This window comes from Oratosquilla oratoria, chromosome 17, assembly GCF_046742065.1.
Source record: "Oratosquilla oratoria isolate Oo_2021 chromosome 17, ASM4674206v1, whole genome shotgun sequence".
NCBI classification, from domain to species: Eukaryota; Metazoa; Arthropoda; class Malacostraca; order Stomatopoda; family Squillidae; genus Oratosquilla; species Oratosquilla oratoria.
In genome coordinates, this window is record NC_134793.1 from 19,144,573 (window position 1) to 19,162,987 (window position 18,415).

General features: G+C 41.1%; 1 protein-coding gene across 2 annotated transcripts; it reads left to right on the plus strand.

Annotated features, from left to right (window-relative positions):
* Positions 1 to 7,677, plus strand: LOC143034476 (uncharacterized). Of its 2 annotated transcripts, none has more exons than XM_076200578.1 (3): positions 1 to 427; positions 3,917 to 4,026; positions 5,181 to 7,677. In XM_076200578.1, the coding sequence occupies exons 1-3, from the start codon at positions 157 to 159 to the stop codon at positions 5,790 to 5,792; spliced, it is 993 nt and encodes a 330-aa protein (XP_076056693.1). In that variant the 5' UTR covers positions 1 to 156; the 3' UTR covers positions 5,793 to 7,677. The 2 variants fall into 2 exon arrangements, with proteins under 2 accessions (XP_076056693.1, XP_076056692.1); XM_076200577.1 differs by lacking the exon at positions 1 to 427 and adding an exon at positions 435 to 1,292.
* The last annotated feature ends 10,738 nt before the right edge of the window (positions 7,678 to 18,415 follow it).

Below are 18,415 nucleotides of genomic sequence, written 5' to 3' on the forward strand. Positions count from 1 at the left end.
TTTCATGTCTGCATGATTCACTCTATTACCATTTAAAGGTCGATTCACACATCAGTGCCGTATCAGTACCGTGTCAGTGATATCCGTGTCGCTTCCGTGGTGTCTATTCACATATATCCGTGGTGACGCCGTACACCGAGGTCAGTGATTTCCAAGATGGCAATGTTTACAGACGTGGACTTGGCAATGATTGCCATAATTCTTGATGAAGAAGAGGAGGTAGAACAGCAAATGAAAAAAGGAAAGTGGGTACATGAAGCGTGGAAGAAAAGAGAAACTGAAGGAGAGTTTGCTACTTTGTACAAGGAACTAATTGGTGATGAAACAACATTTCTTTCAAAAGTCGGCTTTGGTGAGGGCGAGGGTTGTGTCTGCAAATCTTCATGTGGGCCTCCGTCTAAGGCTGATTCACACTCATCAAAGCCGTGTAAGTGAAAAAATGTCGTTGCTTTGAATTGGGCTGCTGTATTCACACCTGTCCGGTGCAGTACCGTATCTTGACTCTTCGTGTCAGTTCCGTCTCCGTTCCGTGAATTTGTGTATTGTCGTCGCCGATATGATCTATTTATTTATCTATTTATTGATTTATTCACGGACGTCGGACGCGTGTTGCGAGTTCGAAAAAATAATGTCAAACTTCCTGAATTGATGCGAGATCATCCTATTCTGTATGATTTGTTAGAACCAAAATATATCGACATAGGGAATTAAATAAAAGTACATTTTAAGTACATTTTATTGATGATACACTTTCTCTTTACTAACATAACATAAAGTTAGCTGTAGATTTAAGGTAACCAAAAAAGTTCTGTCCGTTTTTTGATTAGCCATTGAATGAAGTTGAAATATACATGCAATGGGGGTAGCAATTGTTTTCAAATTCGAACAGCCGAAAGTAGAAACATCACATGTTATAAAAACGCGCACCGTGCCCACCTATCGGTTATACACCGGACAGCAGCGGATACGGATGGACGTGTCTACAGATTTCGTTCGGGGCTGTTTGCTTTACGACTTCAAAGTGGGCTTATCAGCTGCTGCATCAAGTCGCCGCATATGTCAAGCGTTTGGGAATAGTGCTATGAATGAACGTACTGCAAGGCGTTGGTTTAAAAAATTCAAGTCGGGAGATTTGTCCCTCCGTGATGAGCGTCGCAGTGGACGACCACAGGTCTTGAATGACGGAGTTCTGAAGGCGGCCATTGAAGAGGACAGTAGTCTAACGTGTGGTGAACTTGCAAGACAGCTCAACGTTTCCGATGAAACAGTTAGACTTCACCTGCACCGCCTAGGTAAGACGTTCAAACTGAGCAAGTGGGTTCCGCACACGCTGTTGGAGGTCCACAAGAGACAACTAGTGGCAGCCTGCATATCGTTGCTTTCTCGCCACCGCACCTAGCTAGGTCAACATGAAAATGAAATTCCTGATATTTGAGCTAAAGTAGTTCTCATGGGATGCAAAAAGTCGCTATGAGTATAATGCAATTTGAATTATCCATCTAGCTGTCCTAGTTCTCGAGATATTGCATTTTGAATGGAATTAAATCGGGCCTATTTTTTCCCAGAAAATCGGGCCGAAACGTGCGGTCTGACTAATCGCCGATCAAACGTAAACAATGACGGTTTTTACTGACAGGCACAATTTTATATAAAAAATTAATATATGGTTGCATTATTTGACCTATTTTCTATAAGATGTGTGATTTCCATGTAATTTGATCATAGAATTACGTTTCTATCCTTTGCAAAATTACCCACCACAGCTACGAATACCGTCAAATTACATTAAAATCACACATTTTAAAGAAAATAGTTTGAATAATTCAACTATATGCAAGCTATTACACTAATAGCACAATAGTAACAAACTTAATTAATAGTGTAGTTTGATCCATACCACCAGTGATCATAGCGGGCAGGACGAATCGTAGCTGTGGTCCGTAATATTACGGAGGATAAAAACGTAACTTCTCTTTGATCAAATTACATGAAAATCACACATTTTAAAGAAAATAGTTCAAATAATTCAACTATAAGTCTATTACACTAATAACATAATAGTAAGAAACTTAATAGAGTGAAGTTTGATAAGATGGCGGGATGGATGTTGATGTTGTTATCCGATAATCCGACCCGATAGAATAAAAAACTAATTAGTACCACCGATTTCTCAGCTCTACCGTATTACGCTGCCTTTATTTTAGTATAAGAATAATCCACGAGACTTGTAGTTTTTGTTATTTTTGGTTAGTTGCCCGCACTCTAAATTTATTTAGCTCATTTTTTACGCTGAAACATAAACCAATTTTCGATTTACTGCTGAATGCAAGCCGCCATGTTTATCTTATGTTTTTATGTACCGACATGTAACTGATGATGTAATTGTTTGAAATTTACTACGATCGTAGTAAATACACTCGTATAACATTTGTATGAATGAAATATCCGGCGGTATGTAAATTTGGCCGTTTGCATGGCGTGCGCATAAAATGACGCGCTGTTGGGCTCCTCATCGACGGTGGCGCCTCTGGTGGTGTTTGACCTACTTACCGTACCGCATCCTTATTCAATCGAGTGCTTTGATAAAGTATTATTATTTAGCTTTATTATTTATCATTATATATTTTTTTCACACCCAAAGAGGTTCATTAAGGCAAATATATGGGAAGGATTACCAACAGATATATCTATAACAAAGGGCTTTTCTATTTCCCCCTAATATGGAAGATAGCCAAGCAGCTGATGCTGTCTACAAGAATATGAATTGTACTGAAAAGATTAAACACCAAATATACTGCCATTGCACACCTCCAGCACCCAAACACAATTTGAGTGTAGGTATGTTAGAAAAATAGAGAAAAGGAGACAGGACCCAACAAGTGTTTTTTTAATTCTTGTATACTATAATCAGGTAAATCCAAGGTATTCACACACCTTAGACCACCTGTTCATCCACCCCTACCATCCTACCTACCTACAGTCAGCCCTGCCAACCTATATGATAGGTTGGCAGGACTACATGCTCAATAACTATATAAAAGATAATCTCCATCAAAGAAAGGCGACCTAACTAATAAGTAAATAATAACCTAATCATGATACACCAAATGATAAGTCAACACAACTTATAACTTACCTGTTATATATAATTACTTAGATATATCATCCCACCATTTTTTGAGGACACCAACATTCATGTGCAGGGTTCTACACCCACCTCTGCTGAAAAATAGCACTTATTATTTTTTTCACTGTATATGTCTGAGCTGGTGTAGGTGCAGATGGCTTGATGCCCCATAAGCCACTGAGAGATTTTAACGTGACATATGGTTTTACTTAGTGGGGAGGGTAGTGGATAAGCTTGAAGGGAACCCATTACCTCCATGTTGTATGGCCACTGACATTAGATAACATGTGTTTGTTCTTGCCCCAGACCCGCTAGGCATCTTGCTACCTTCTACCCTCCCATTAAAATGCATGCAGTGTGGCTGCACCCTAAGAGGCTGACACTTAGTCTACAGACTGGCCCCAAGATATCTTTCTTGTCAATTTCAGCTGTATTTCTTACCATTTCACACATGGAGAGCTGACAACAGGCAACTGCCCCTCTTCTCTTACTGCTTCAGTCAGTGACAGGAACGATCCCACACTAATGTAACACAAAGAGCAGTCCAAAATTTCTTCCCAGAGAGATCTGCAGAAATGTCCAGTGCCTGTTGTCAGCCACTGTGGGGCTGCAGGTTTTCCATGTAGTGAAATTTGAGGCAACTATTGATTGAGCAGCAGTCATTGTTGTTCCAACAAATAATAAACTGTGAACTCCACACATTTGCTGTTAGTCATTATACAACTTTACCCAGCATGGCTCATGATATATACAAAAAACAGACTAGATAGTAATTTTTTAATTTTCCAGATCATCCAATGAAGGCTCATCTCAATCATGGAGTGGTCTCATCACGGTTCAAACGGTCCACAAAATCATCAACAGAAATGTCTATTGAAGAGAAGGAAGCTCACGAGCAAGTAAGACTACCTTTAACACACCTCACAAACATAAAAAACAAATGCACACCTAGACTTAACGCACTTAAGTCAATCACTGGAACAACATTTGGACAAAACAAAGAAACTAATATAACAATATACAAACAATGTATACGCTCACTGATGAATTATGCGAGTCCTGCATGGGCTCCTAATCTCAGTGAGACACACCACAACACCCTTCAAATCATACAAAACAAAGCCCTAAAAACAATTACAGGCTGCACAAATACATCACCTACAGACCATTTACACCATGAAACAAAAGTCCTCAAAGTCAAGGACCACCTCGACATGAGAGGCACACAAACACTTGCTGCAGCCACCACAAACACATCACACCCGCTACACTACATAGCAGAACACCCACACACACCAAGAAACATTAAAACTACACCCATAGACCTTTATTACTCACAGATACTCTCTTCTCTTCCTCCACAACCACCAAAAACCAGCCTCCGGAAACATATTCATAATCATATCACTCACCGCTCCATTAACACACTGAAAGACAACACACTGCTGCATGCCAGACCCCCTGATATCCACCCTTCTGAATCCTCTCTCCCACGTAAGGACAGAGTCCACTTGGCCAGACTGCGATGCGGTCACCACCCAGCACTTCTAAGCTACCAGAAGAGGCTGGACGACCGTGTTGTGAACAGCTGCCCAGGATGTAACACTTCACCCCATACCATACAACACATAATGGAAGACTGCATTATACACAATCATGCATGCAAACAACACAACATACACTCTATAAAGGATTTGTGGGAAAACCCAGTTTCGGCTGTGGCCTTCCTTGGGGAGACGGGACTGCTCGGACAGACAGTCTAGGGAACGACAACAACAACAACAACCTTTAACACGTGTATTTGAACTGCCACCATCATCATTCCTTGTATATCTTATCACCTAACTCTTGTCCAGATTTGTTTCTTTCTCCTCTTTCTCTGGATTCCTTGGAAATTTGATCATTTATGTATAAATTAAGTGGTGGTAAAGAAAAAATAGAATTTGTTAATTAGAAAATAAATTTAATGTTCATCATTTAAGAAGTAGTTTTATAAAGTGGTTGTAACAATAGGTTTGGTGTAAATCCTGACATTATGTTACATATATTTCAGGTTGAAATGACCACTAAAAGGAAAATTGCTGAGTCTGGGGACTCTGTTCATACCCGTACACTTCCATTCAAGTGCTCTCCCCATTCTGGGCAGCAGGCAGTTCAGGAACTCGGGGAAAGGCCTGGTAGTAATTCTAGCAAGGGCAAATGCTCAAAGAGGGTGCAAAAGTCAAAATCAAAACAGATAGGTGTTCAAAGAGAAACTAAAGCTAGAGGAAGAATGACCAGGGGAACTAGTAATGGGGGTGCCTCTGATTGCAGTGAAGAAGGTGCTGTTGTTGATTTTTCTTTTGTCAAAGAGGAGCTTAATAGTAATGATTTGGTGATTAAAGAACACAATGTTGGTGAATATTTCTTGAAGGAGGAGATGGATGGCATGGATGAAGTTGTTGTAAAGGAGAAGAATGTTGATGAATCCCTTATGGATGAAGATGAATTTCATGTCAAAGTAGATAGTAGTCTTGATTATATTATGAAGGAAGAACATGAGATTGATGAAAGATTGAAAGAGGAACCAGGTGGAATGCCAGCTGAAGATTGTAATGGAAAAGAAGTTAAGGAATGGTGCATAGAGGGATGCATCATCAAACAAGAAGTTGTGGAAGAACTGTGAATTAGTGAAAATTAGAGACTAGTTAGGTTCATTGACTTGAAAGGGGCCAGTGGCAGATATCTGCTAGTGGTTGTCCTGCAAGATATATGACAGAGAGAACTCTCTCCCTTCTGCCCATTTACAAAACTCACCAATCCTTTTACCTCTCTCTAGAGGTGCAGTCCTAAGGAACAGGCATTTGGTCCCTCTACTGGGCCCATAAATGGATAGTAACTAAATTCCATGGTTGTAAGTGATTTTAGAATGTGTTCTTGTTTATTTTCACTGTAAGATGGCTAATGTGCAGGCTGAAGGTTATTATACTCTAGTAACAAAAGGTTATCTAACCTTCTCTTAAAACAACCAATACTTTCACTGTTCACTACATGGTTACTAAGTATTTTCCACTCTATTGGTAAACCAGTTCTTGACTGTGTCATCCCTAAATCTAAATTTGTCCAAATTAAATCCATTACTATGAGTCCTGCCCTGTTGTCATAATATAATGACCCTGTTTGCATCATCCTTGTTATAATCTTTGACCCATTTGAATACCTCTATCAGGTCATCCTGCACTCTACATCTTCCCAGAGAGCGTAAGTTAAGGTGCTTAATCCTGTCTTTGTAAGGTAAATTTCTAAGCCCTGGGTAAATGTGAAAGTAGATAGAAATTTTGGGTCCTGTTTAGAGACCAAATGGCAACCCCAAAGAGCAGGTCCTCAGGGTGGAGGTGAGGCTATTGTTGGGCTTTGGAGATGGACAGAGAGGTGATGAACCGCTGACATCCATACTACATGAACATCTTGTTTAAGTGTCCATTGTTGGTCACAGCATACTCTATTTTATTCTGGCAACTACTAGATAATTTTATTGAATATAGGAGACAACATTGTTTAAGAGGTTATAGTTCCTAGCCTCCCCCCTTCCCCCTTTTGTTAGTGATGTACTCAAAAGATTTTATTTTTGTGAATACCAGACTATTCTATTGAACCTGGGAGACATCACTAGCAGGCATTAAAGAAATTCTTATTTAACCCTTTCACTTAATTACATTTTTTGAAGTTGGTTTTGATGTGTCAAAAAGCATTCATCCAAAAGCATGGTTATCATGCTAAGGAAGTTCATTATCTTCGCCATAGCATCTTTATTTTCACTATTACTCCCTGGTGGTAGTACCTATTTTTCATACACTATGAAAATGCATGGGTATCTCCACTTGCTCCACATAAAAATATTTGTTAATTATTTTAGTTATTTATTATTTGCTTATTTATTTAGTGTTGATAAAATGCCATTGGATGAATATGTCTGCTTCTTGCTGTGAAGTGATTAAGAAATCAAAACGCATGAAGCATGTGGAGATCATGGACTGATCCTGCATGTAGGCAGGCAGATATGACATCAAATAGAAATGAGTACTTTGTTTGGTCTAAGTGACTCATAGAGTTCAGTGGAAATTGGGATTGGGTTTCCAGGGAGGTTTTCCCAGTGATATATTCACCTATGCAAGTACAATTTATGTAGAAATAATTATCTCACTGCCAAGTTGCATATGCAATGACACTGCTTTCATTCCATTCTCATCAACCTTGAACTCTTGGTGTGGGAATGAAAACAGCATCTATGATAATACTAGATTTTGTCCTCTTGTGTTTCTCTTGTCCTAGTTTAGTAAGTCCTCTCTATCAAGTATCTCTGTGCCTTTCATGATTCTGTAAATGGTTAGTAGGTCACCTCTCTCTCTTCTCTGCTCCAGCGTCGGTAACTCCAGTTCAGCCAATCTCTCCTCATATGATAGGTTTGCAAGTGCAGATGCCATTTTTGTTGCTGCTCTCTGGATTGTTTCTATTTTCTTTATATTTTTGTTACTGGGTGACCACAATGTAACCAATATTTTTTTTATTATGTCTTCGTCCAAGTATGCAAATGCCACTTTTATTGATTTTAGCAAGTTGTAAGCCTCCCCAACAATTTTGTTAATCTGTTTATCATATGACAAGTCATTTGTGAAAATTGCCCCCAAATCTTTTTCGGATCCTACCTTCTTTACCTCCTTGGTTCCAATTGTATATATTCCTGATATTCTATTTTTGCTTTTTCCAAACTCCATTATGCTACACTTCTTAGTAGTAAAGTCCACTTCCCATTTCTGACTCCAGTTCCATACCTTATTCAGGTCTTCCTGCAGTGCTTACAGTCTTTATCAGTTTCTACTTTCCTTAACAGTTTGGCGTCATCTGCAAAGAAGCTAATGTAACATTTCACATCCTTGTCCATATCATTCACATAAATAGCAAACATTATTGGTGCCAATACAGATCCTTGCGGTACTCCACTGATCACCTCTTTCCAATCTGAATATTTTTCTATGAGCACTACTCTCATCATTCTTCCAGTCAGGAAGTCCTCCATCCATTTTAGTAGGTTCCCTTGTATTCCTCCTATGTGTTCCATTTTTTTTTTTTTTTTTTTTTTTTTTAATTTTCGTGTGTGGAGGATAGTTTGACACAGCCTGAAGGGATTTTGCTGCATTGCCTCATGCCCAGGTCACAGTGATGTGATCATTCTTAAATGATAATGAGATCCATGCTGGTGAGAAACGTAAAAGAAACAATGTCAGCGATGCCTTCGTCATGTGACATTCCCTCACTACAGGACAACCTTGTTTCTCTGGTGTGCAAAGATTAAATGAATGTAAAATGTCATTGGATGTTCAGCAGTCACACCTGCTCTGTTGTTGCACTGAAAGTAGGTGTTATATTACACAATTTTTATCTGAGTGTTAGTGGGTCTCATGATGGCAAAGGGAGAAAGTGATGTCTTTATCAGGCAGTGTGGTAACAAGAATACCTGTATTGTTTCAAATCAGTTCAGTACCTGATTGATGTAAATTAATATAAAAAAAATTACAAAAAATATACCTTGTTTTGCGCAGCATTTGTTTATTGTACATTTGTCTTACTTATGTCTTTGTCTATTCAAATAAAGTCAATCTGTGATAATGGAAGTCTTTGTAGCCTTCGAAGTACACACCCTTCCCCTTTATAAGGAAAGGCTGAGTCAAAGCTTACACCAACATCATAACGAATTGAGTTCACCCCTCCTATCATGGCACCACGGGGGTGAAGGGTTGATGATGATAAATCTATCTTTTGTCTTGTTGCACTTCTGATCCAGACAGTGGGATGGCCGTTCATACACAAGGAGCAGAGATTTTTCAAAAGGTGAATGTCTGTTGGCCTTTCCATATAGGGGCAGTGACCAAATCAAAGTATACACCTATACCACACTTGTCCAATTTTTTTTTTTTTTTTTTTTTTTTTTTTTCTTATGATAGCACCTTGGGGGTGACGGTTTGATTTACCCATCTATATATCAAGGGCTTATCCCCCCTTGTAAGTGAGGTAGCCAAGTCAAAATGCATGTACCGTACTTATTCCCACCTATTCCACTCCCACATTTTCCTCCCTTTCATCTTAGCTCCTTGAAGGGTCATCCCAGTCTTCCACCCACTGCTGTAAGGCCAGGAATTTATTGAATATTAATTTTCGTTTATCTGCATTTTTCTTGATTCTATATGTGAAATCATGAGTAGGCATTGCATTCTGGGTATTACAGCTCTCACTCCATGACATCATTAGGATGTACTGTATTTTTCGGACCATAAGGCGCACCCGTAATTTGCTATTCCCCGTCCTTACATAAGGCGCACCTGACATAAGACGCACCTGGTTAGGTAGGTCAAACACCACCAGAGGCGCCACCGTCGATGACGAGCACAATAGCGCGTCATTTTATGCGCACGCCATGCAAACGGCCAAATTTACATACCGCGGGAAATTTCATTCATACAAATGTTATGCGAGTGTATTTACTACGATCGTAGTAAATTCCAAACAATTACATCATCAGTTACATGTCGGTACATAAAAATATAAGATAAACATGGCGGCTTGCATTCAGCAGTAAATCGAAAATTGGTTTATGTTTCAGTGTAAAAAATGAACTAAATAAATTCAGTGTATTGACAACTGACCAAAATGAACGAAAACTACTAGTCTCGCGGATTATTCTAATACCAAAATAAAGGCAGCGTTGAGAAATCGGTGGATTATCGGATAACAACATCAACGTCCATCACGCCATCTTATCTATGATCACTGGTGGTATGAATCAAACTTCACTCTATTAAGTTTCTTACTATTATGTTATTAGTGTAATAGACTTATAGTTTAATTATTTGAACTATTTTCTTTAAAATGTGTGATTTTCATGTAATATGATCAAAGAGAAGTTACGTTTTTATCCTCCGTAATATTACGGACCACAGCTACGATTCGTCCTGCCCGCTATCTATGATCATTGGTGGTATGGATCAAGCTACACTATTAAGTTTGTTACTGTTGTGTTATTAGTGTAATAGATTGCATATAGTTGAATTATTCAAACTATTTTCTTTAAATTGTGTGATTTTCATGTAATTTGACGGTATTCGTAGCTGTGGTGGGTAGTTTTACAGAGGATAAAAACGTAATTCTTTGATTAAATTACATGGAAATCACACATTCTAAAGAAAATAGGTCAAATAATGCAACCATATGCTAAATTCTTATATAAAATTGTGCCTGTCAGTAAAAACCGTCATTGTTTACGCTTGATCGGCGATTAGTAAGACCGCACGTTTCGGCCCGATTTTCCCTTCAAAATGCAATATCTAGAGAACTAGGACAGCTAGATGGATAATTCAAATTGCATTGTACTCATAGTGACTTTCTGCATCCATGACAACTACTTCAGCTCAAATATCAGGAATTCCATTTTCATGTTGACCTAGCTAACCTGGTCTCGTCATCGGATAATCATGCAGATGTGAGTGCATTCAGAACTGAACATTTTCGTTGTTGAATGAGAAAAATCGGTTGGGATTGAGCAAAATTACAAAAATAAATGATATTTTTATTTTTATTTTGGTCAGTGAAATCAGACCACCTCCATGGACGGTCTGCCCTGCCAATACCCCTATAAAACAACAAACATGTTACGGGAATTGTGGGGAATAAAACCAACAGTAGCAGTTTATTCCCGGAATTCTCTATTCACTTAAAAACACAAGATTACAAATGAAGGTAAAATTTTAGTTTCGACCATGGGCGCAATATAGCAATAGAAAATTAATTATTAATTTTGTAAATTATAATGTATCAACGTAATATGCAATTTTGTGAGCGGAAATAAAAAACAAAAAAATTGCTGAAACGGATTTCGTAAGTAACGAAGTCGTGTCGGACGAATGGTACGCCATGTTTGTTATGATAGATGCCGACGTCGAAGAAATGAAAGGGTGATAAATTCGTCTAACCTAATAACCTGTGTTTAATAAATCATTACCTGCAAATTAAATGTCATCCGGCTCGTCCTCGTTGTCGTCGTCGTGAGAGACGTTGGCGTCCCGATCCTATGCTACCGACTTCTTTCATTAGCATATTACGTTGATACATTTAAACTTACAAAATTAATAATTAATCTTATATTGCTATATTGCGCCCATGATCGAAACTAAAAAAAATACCCAAATGACTACAGTTTGAGTGGAGCGAGACTAGACCAATGCAAAATGGCTGTCTGTGTTGTGTACGCTATCATGTCATAGCCATGTTAGCGTGAATGAATGCGATGGCATGGACCCGAAAACTGTCGAAGTTTTCGCAATTTTCTTGTCAAGATACATGCACCTTGGTTATAACTTGGTTGTAACTTTTGTTAAGCCTATGCACTGTCGCCGTCGGCAGGCTAACTACGAAACGTGTCAAAATAGTATGTCACTATCCGAGGCATTTTTTTGCACTGAAGTTACACATAAGGCGCACCGCACGATAAGGCGCACCACCCGATTTTGGCCGATTTTAAGGATTTTGCCCGCGCCTTATGGTCCGAAAAATACGGTATTCATATGTAAGTACAGACTAGGAACCTTAAATTTAGGTGAAGGAGAAAAAAAAACTCATCCTACAGTTCAGGATTTCATTAGAGGAATACTTTAAGGGTTTTTAGCACATAAATATTGCATCACAAAACAAGGTAACAGAAACTTGAATTGTACTGTGAAGTAATAGTCGGTGATTTTATCCAAAGATTGAACTTGTTCGCTAGCTATGCAGTGTCTCACGTGTGGGTATGGGTAGTCTAAGCTGAACACCCATCCCTAGCAGCAGGAACATAATAATTGGGTAGTGGGAGTACACACAAATACAACTTACACATGAATTGATCGAACATGGTGATCAAGGAAGCTTTTATAATAGGTTATAGGAAAATAAGCGAGTGTGTGAAAGGGATTATGGCCAAGAATGTTCTCTCCCAATGATAATGATCTCTCTTCCAAAGATAAATAAAATCTTATAGAATTAGATTAGGATAGGATGTAGGTGTAAATATTAAATACAGTGGCCGGACGGTTAGCAAGTATAATACCCAAATGTTTCAATCAATCCATTGGGGCCTCTAATCCATTCAATATTTAACCTCCCATACACATTACCTCTTTTGTTCATAATTGTTTCAATAATAATCCAGTGTGAGGTATTTGGTTAATTTATAACAGTTTAAATCAACTATGGCTACTGTGATAGAGAATATTACATATGAGTTATTTTGATTACAATTTATTAGATGTATATAATAGATCAATAAATCAACTAATTTACAGTTTTCTTTAATTACCCAATACTGGATTACATAAATACAAATAACTAAAAACGGCCTTAAAGGGGGAGAATGGAATAAAAGTGTTTGTTCAAGAATTTCCACAATGGAAATGAGCGTACATGCTTTTTGTGTTATCCTCTGCAATTTGCATTCATTATTTCAAACATAAGAGAAGAAGAGAGAAGGAGTTTGAATGAGTTTGAGATGAGGTGTCTGAGAAGTATGATGGGGGTTACTAGGCTGGATAGAGTGAGAAATGAGGAGGTGAGGAGGAGAACAGGGGTGAAAAAGGAGCTGGGAGATAGGGTTGATGAAAGAATATTAGGATGGTTTGGACACATGGAAAGAATGAGTGAAGAAAGACTAGTAAAAGAGGTATGGAAGGCAGATGTGGAGGGAGTGAACATGAGGGGACGTCCTAGGATGAGGTGGATGGATGGGGTGAAGGGGGCTTTGGGGAAGAGGGGAATGTCTGTTGAGGAAGGAAGACAGAGGTGAGTGGAGAATGGTTGTATATGGATGATATTGTGATTGCATGAGGAAGAATGGGCGGGGGTGGGGGGTGAGGTAGTATGTGTGAGCAAATTTTGACCGAAGGGATTTCTCCCCGTCCCCTCCTTATATGCAAGGGGGGACGGAGAGGGGGGGTCGCCGATTAAATGAAGCGGCCTTGCTGTGTCTTGCGACACTGCTTCTGACCCAGGGCGATGGGCAAGGTGCAGGGATGACCCGTCATCCAGGAGGTGCTCAGATGAGAGGGAGGGTGGGAGGGGTGTGGAGTGTATTTAGGGATGAAATGGGTGGGAGTGTTTTAATGCCTTTCCCTTTTTGTCTACCTCCCTTGTAAGGGGGAAAAAGCCTTGGTATATGTACGTATGTATGTATACATATGTATGTATGTATACATATGTATATATGTATATATATATATATATATATATATATATCTTTTTTTTTTTTTTTTTTTTTTTTTTTTTTACATTCTGCATGGCATCCATCCAGACCAGGTGCCTTACCTGCTCTCATCATCTTAACAACTGCCTTCACTTCATCTTTCCTTATTTCTCCATTTTCCTCATCACGGTCATTTTCTTAGCACTTCCCACTATCCTCTTTCACATTTAGCAACTGTCTAAAATACTTTGCCCATCTTCCTCTTACTGCCTTCTCTTCCATTATCATCTCTCCATTTGCACCTTTTACCTTTTCTTCTCTGCTTGATTCGCCTCCTCTTCCTCTCTTAATTTCTTTCCAAAACATCTTTTTATTTTCAAAATTTTCTATCATACTCTTACCCCATTTCACATCTCTTCTCTTTGCCTCCTTTACATTTTGCTTTACTTCTCTCTTCTTTGTATCTCTCATATGACTCCCTCGTGCTATTTTGTAACCAATCTGTGAAAGCTCGCTTCCCTCTTCTACAACCTTCTTTGTTTCCTCATCCCACCACTCACTTCCCTTCCTTCTGTTTCCTCCCATCCTTTTTGTTCCACACACCATCTTTGCTCACTTTGTGACTCCCTCCTTGAACCATCCCCAATTCCTCCTCCAGTCCTAGCTCTACTCTATCCTTCACTCCCTCTCACTCCTCTCTCAGCTTCTTCTTGTACTCCTTCTCCTTTTCCTTCTTATTTAAAGAGTTCACTCAAGCACCTCCCTACTTTTTGTCCCTTTCCTCTTTCTCCATCTATCCTCCACTCTCTTCCCTTAGAACATGTACATCCTTAACTCTTCCTATTATACTCCTATCTACCACTGCATAGTCCATTAACGCTCTATCTACCACCCTTCCATCCACCACCCTCTCCCATGTGTACTTATGCTTGACTTTCTTCCGAAACACTGTATTTGCTAACATCAGCTCTTTCTAGACACATTTCCACCATCAACTCTTCACTACGATTCTTTCCTGGAACTCCACATTTCCCAACCACTCCGTCAATTGGTTCATTTCATACCCTAGCATTAAGGTCTCCCAGTACTACTACATTGACGTTCCTCCCTAATCCCTCTATGCACTCATTTAAATCTATCCAAAAAGCCTCCCTTTCTTCTACACTCTTCTCACTACCAGGCCCATATGTTATTACAAAAACTCACATCTCCTTTCCCAGTTTCACCTTCATCCACATTAACCTTGAAGAAACCTCCTTCCACTCCACTACATGTTTACCTATCTCTTCCCTTAATATTATAGCCACCCCCTCTCCCCCTCGCCCTCTCTTCACTCCTGAGAATCTCCCAACTACACTCCCAAACTCACACTCGCCCTTCCCTCTCAACTTAGTTTCACTCAAAGCCAACACATCCATCTTTCTACTCACAAACATACTACCTATCTCTTCCCTTTTACTCTCATCTGTACCACATCCACGCACATTAAAAGACCCAAACCTCAGGGTGCTGGTTGGAAAACTCCTAGACCCTCTTATACCTTTACTTTTTTCAGGAATGTTCCCTGTGGTGCTACAGGGAGAAGGATGCCTGGTCCCAATCCCCGTCCCGTTTTTTCTCGCCTCTTATGATCCAAGTGAGAATACTTGATGGTAGCATTCTTTTCCCCCGGCACAGTGTAAGCGAAACAAGGAAATTAAATTTAGAGAAATCGTGCTGGACACCAACAAGGGGTTGGGGGACAGCGTAACGGAGGGACAGTAGCAGAATAATAAAAGTTTCATAATTTATCTGTGAGCAGAGTCCTCCTCTATCACAGACAAAATGATGTGTGGCTCTGGTCCGTAGGGGCGCCCTATATAGACCCTAAGGTATAAACTGCATGCTACTTTGCCATAACAACATGCAGCCATTACCCCAAACAAAAACAAAATACAAGCAGAACAAATTAAGTATCAAGACGTTTCAAATATATTTCTGCATCCTCAGTTGAAGTGAAGGAAAAGGGAAAGGGAGCATGTTTTAAATTGAATGAAAAGCACGGAGAGAAGTCACCGTGTTGTAACTGAGGGAGGTCCCACGTATGACCACGGAGCACGGTGAGAGATCACGGGTTGGTGGAAAGGGTGATCGGAGAGATCACTCCCGGATGCGGCGCCAGTCTGCCTCTCAGTCTTTGAGAACGACGTATGGCTGTACGTTCTTCCCTTTGGCGGGGAATGGAAGGCCTCTGTGGAGGAGACTCCGATTTCCTGGGGTTGTCCATCTGGCTCCTCCGAACATGTTTCATGCTAGGGAGGAAGGCGAAGTCATTTACTTACCTATCAACGGCAGATTGCAGCTCCTTTATCCAGATGGCTTCCAGGATGATCAGGCGCTGTGGGTCCTCTTCTTTTGCCACAGCGTCAATGTTTTTGACTATAGTCTCCCTATCGAGGTGGCGTTGGTGCTGGGCCCAGTGGTGTACCTTAGGTCCTCCGTGTTGCAAGTGCATGGTGATTATTCTGGATAATGTGGTGGTCGTTCTTCCCACGTAGACTGAAAGGGGAGTCCAGTCCTCCTCTGGGCATGTGTATTTATATACTACGTGGGATTGACTGGTGCGGGGTTGTTCTTTAAAAGTAGAGACGAGGTCTTTCTACTTTAGTAAAAAAAAAAAATGTGAAGGACAATTTGTCACTTTTTTTTGGGGGGGGACCACATTTCTATGATTATGTTTTTTATCATCTCATCCTCCTTGTATTTGGTAGACATGTAAACTTTGTAGAACACCTTAATTACGGTTCCATCGCGTTCTACTGTAGTGGGGCGTGTTTGTCTACCAATTGTCGATCACTCTGCGGAGATTGGCTTGGGCCTCTAGATTCGTGTATCCATTGTTGATAAGGAGTTGGTGGACCGGATCAAACTCTTTTTGGGTGTCACTCCAAGAAGAACAGTGGCTGAGGGCTCTTCTGAAAAAGGCGCTAACTGTGGCGTCTTTGTATCTCTGGGGACACTCGCTTCTTTGGTGTAAAATTGAAGCAGGGTCCGTAGGTGTCCGGGGGCTGGTCCGCTTCTGTAAAGATCTGCAAAACGTCTTGATATTTAATTTGTTCTGCTTGTATTTTGTTTTTGTGTGCCGGCATCACCAGAAATGGCTGCTTCCCTGGCCGGTCCAACCCAGACTGATGACGTTACCAACGCGACAGGAGGCGTATCCACACGTCAAGGCTCACAACTCGATCACGCAGACCTCAGCCAAAGGGAAGGCGACCAATCAGAAGGCTAGACGTTTCAATGGGACCCGTCCGTGATCCTGCCACGGGGTTTATAAGGACAACTCTTGCCAACTGAGGTCAGAACAGCCTCACCAACACAGCAGCAACAACTCGCCTCCAGCTCCAAGACCTTCCTCCTAGCATCGACCGAGGACCTTTAGCTCCAGATTTCAGGCTCGCCATATTCGCTGATTAAGAGATTAAGATTACTGCGTAGTCAGGAGTTTCATTTCTTCCTTGGTTGACCATACCAGAACGCTACAAATTGGTGACCACCGGAGTTACTACCAGGAAGATGGCAGAATCAGAACTCAAACTCCCCAGTTTTTCCCATGACGTGGAAAACTGACTAATCCATGCACAAGGATATTTGGCCATTCAGACTGGAGTGACCGATCAGCAAGCCTTCGGAGCGTATATTGCCGTACTACCGACGGAAGTTATCTCTCTCGCCCTGAACGTTATCATTAGGCCACCAGCGGAACACAAATGTAACGCCCTCAAGGCGGCCTTGAGGAACTACTATGCCAGATCTGACGAGGAACTTTACAAGGAAATACAGCAAATCCAACTCGGAGACGACCGGCCATCAGCGCTTTTCAGGAGAATGGCTACACTCAACGCTCGTACAAAGGTGCACCTTCCCAAGGAACTTCTTCGGTCAATACATCTCTCCAAGATGCCTGATGACCTCCAGCTAAATCTGGTCTCCCTAACTGCCGACAAGGACGACGACGCCTACTACTCCACCGCCGACAGGATGTACCAGCACCACGGGTCCCTACAAGCTTCGATAAATACCACGTCCTCAGAAAAAAAGCAACACTAGTACAGTGAACAGCGTGTGCAGTAATATTACACGTGCTAGTGATTGTGGACCTCTAATAAACACCATGCTCTCAGAAAAGAGCAACAATTCATTGAACACAGTGTGTAGTGATATTACAGGTGTTAGTGTTCGTGGGCCTATCCCAGTTACCGGGATCCAAAGTGCGCAGCAACTACGGGAGGAAATAGCCGAAATAAGAAAATTGCTGAAGCAGTTAACTTACAAAAATCAAATGTCACGAAGCGTTGCGCCACCTAGGGATGATGGCACCTGCTGGTACCATGCCCGCTTTGGTGGGAAAGCACTCAGAAGTACTGAGCCGTGGAGCTGGTCGGGAAACATCAGACACGGGAGTCTGTAGGCACCACCATCCCTGCCAACCATGCCTTCACCCTCCTCTCAGTGCATTATGATAATTCTGGACTCTCCTTCCTGGTGGACACGGGATCAGCCGTAAGTATCCTACCTCCTACAGCAACCCCCGAGTCAAGGTAAAGATCATTCGTCATACGACCTGCTCGCAGCCAAAACAGGACACCCATCGCCACATATAATAGTCACTGCATTATCCAGTCCATCCTCTATAGAGATCTCGCTCGACGGGACAATCACCCGCTCCAGTCGTCTGGTCAGAAGGCCTGCCCGCTACTCCCACTCCGCTCGTGCGACCCCTTACCCTCTGCACTGTTCGCTTACAAAGACTGAAGGGAAGGGAGTGGTGTCGTGACGTTGTCTCAACAGCCGACGCCGGCCACACCGGAGATGTCTGCTTCCCTGGCCGGTCCAACCCAGACTGATGACGTCACCAACGCGAACGGAGGCGTATCCACTCGTCAAGGCTCACAACTTGATCACGCGGACCTCAGCCAAAGGGAAGCCAACCAATTAGAAGGCTAGACGTTTCAACGGGACCCGTCCATGATCCCACCACCTCAGCCAAGGGGAAGGTGACCAAT

Bases quoted from the DNA above. Each gene is read 5' to 3' on its own strand.
- LOC143034476 (XM_076200577.1), top strand. From the start codon at position 857: ATGGGGGTAGCAATTGTTTTCAAATTCGAACAGCCGAAAGTAGAAACA. The intron at 1,293-3,916 runs GTAAGACGTTCA...TTAATTTTCCAG, and splicing joins ACTTCACCTGCACCGCCTAG to ATCATCCAATGAAGGCTCAT. The intron at 4,027-5,180 runs GTAAGACTACCT...CATATATTTCAG, and splicing joins AGAAGGAAGCTCACGAGCAA to GTTGAAATGACCACTAAAAG.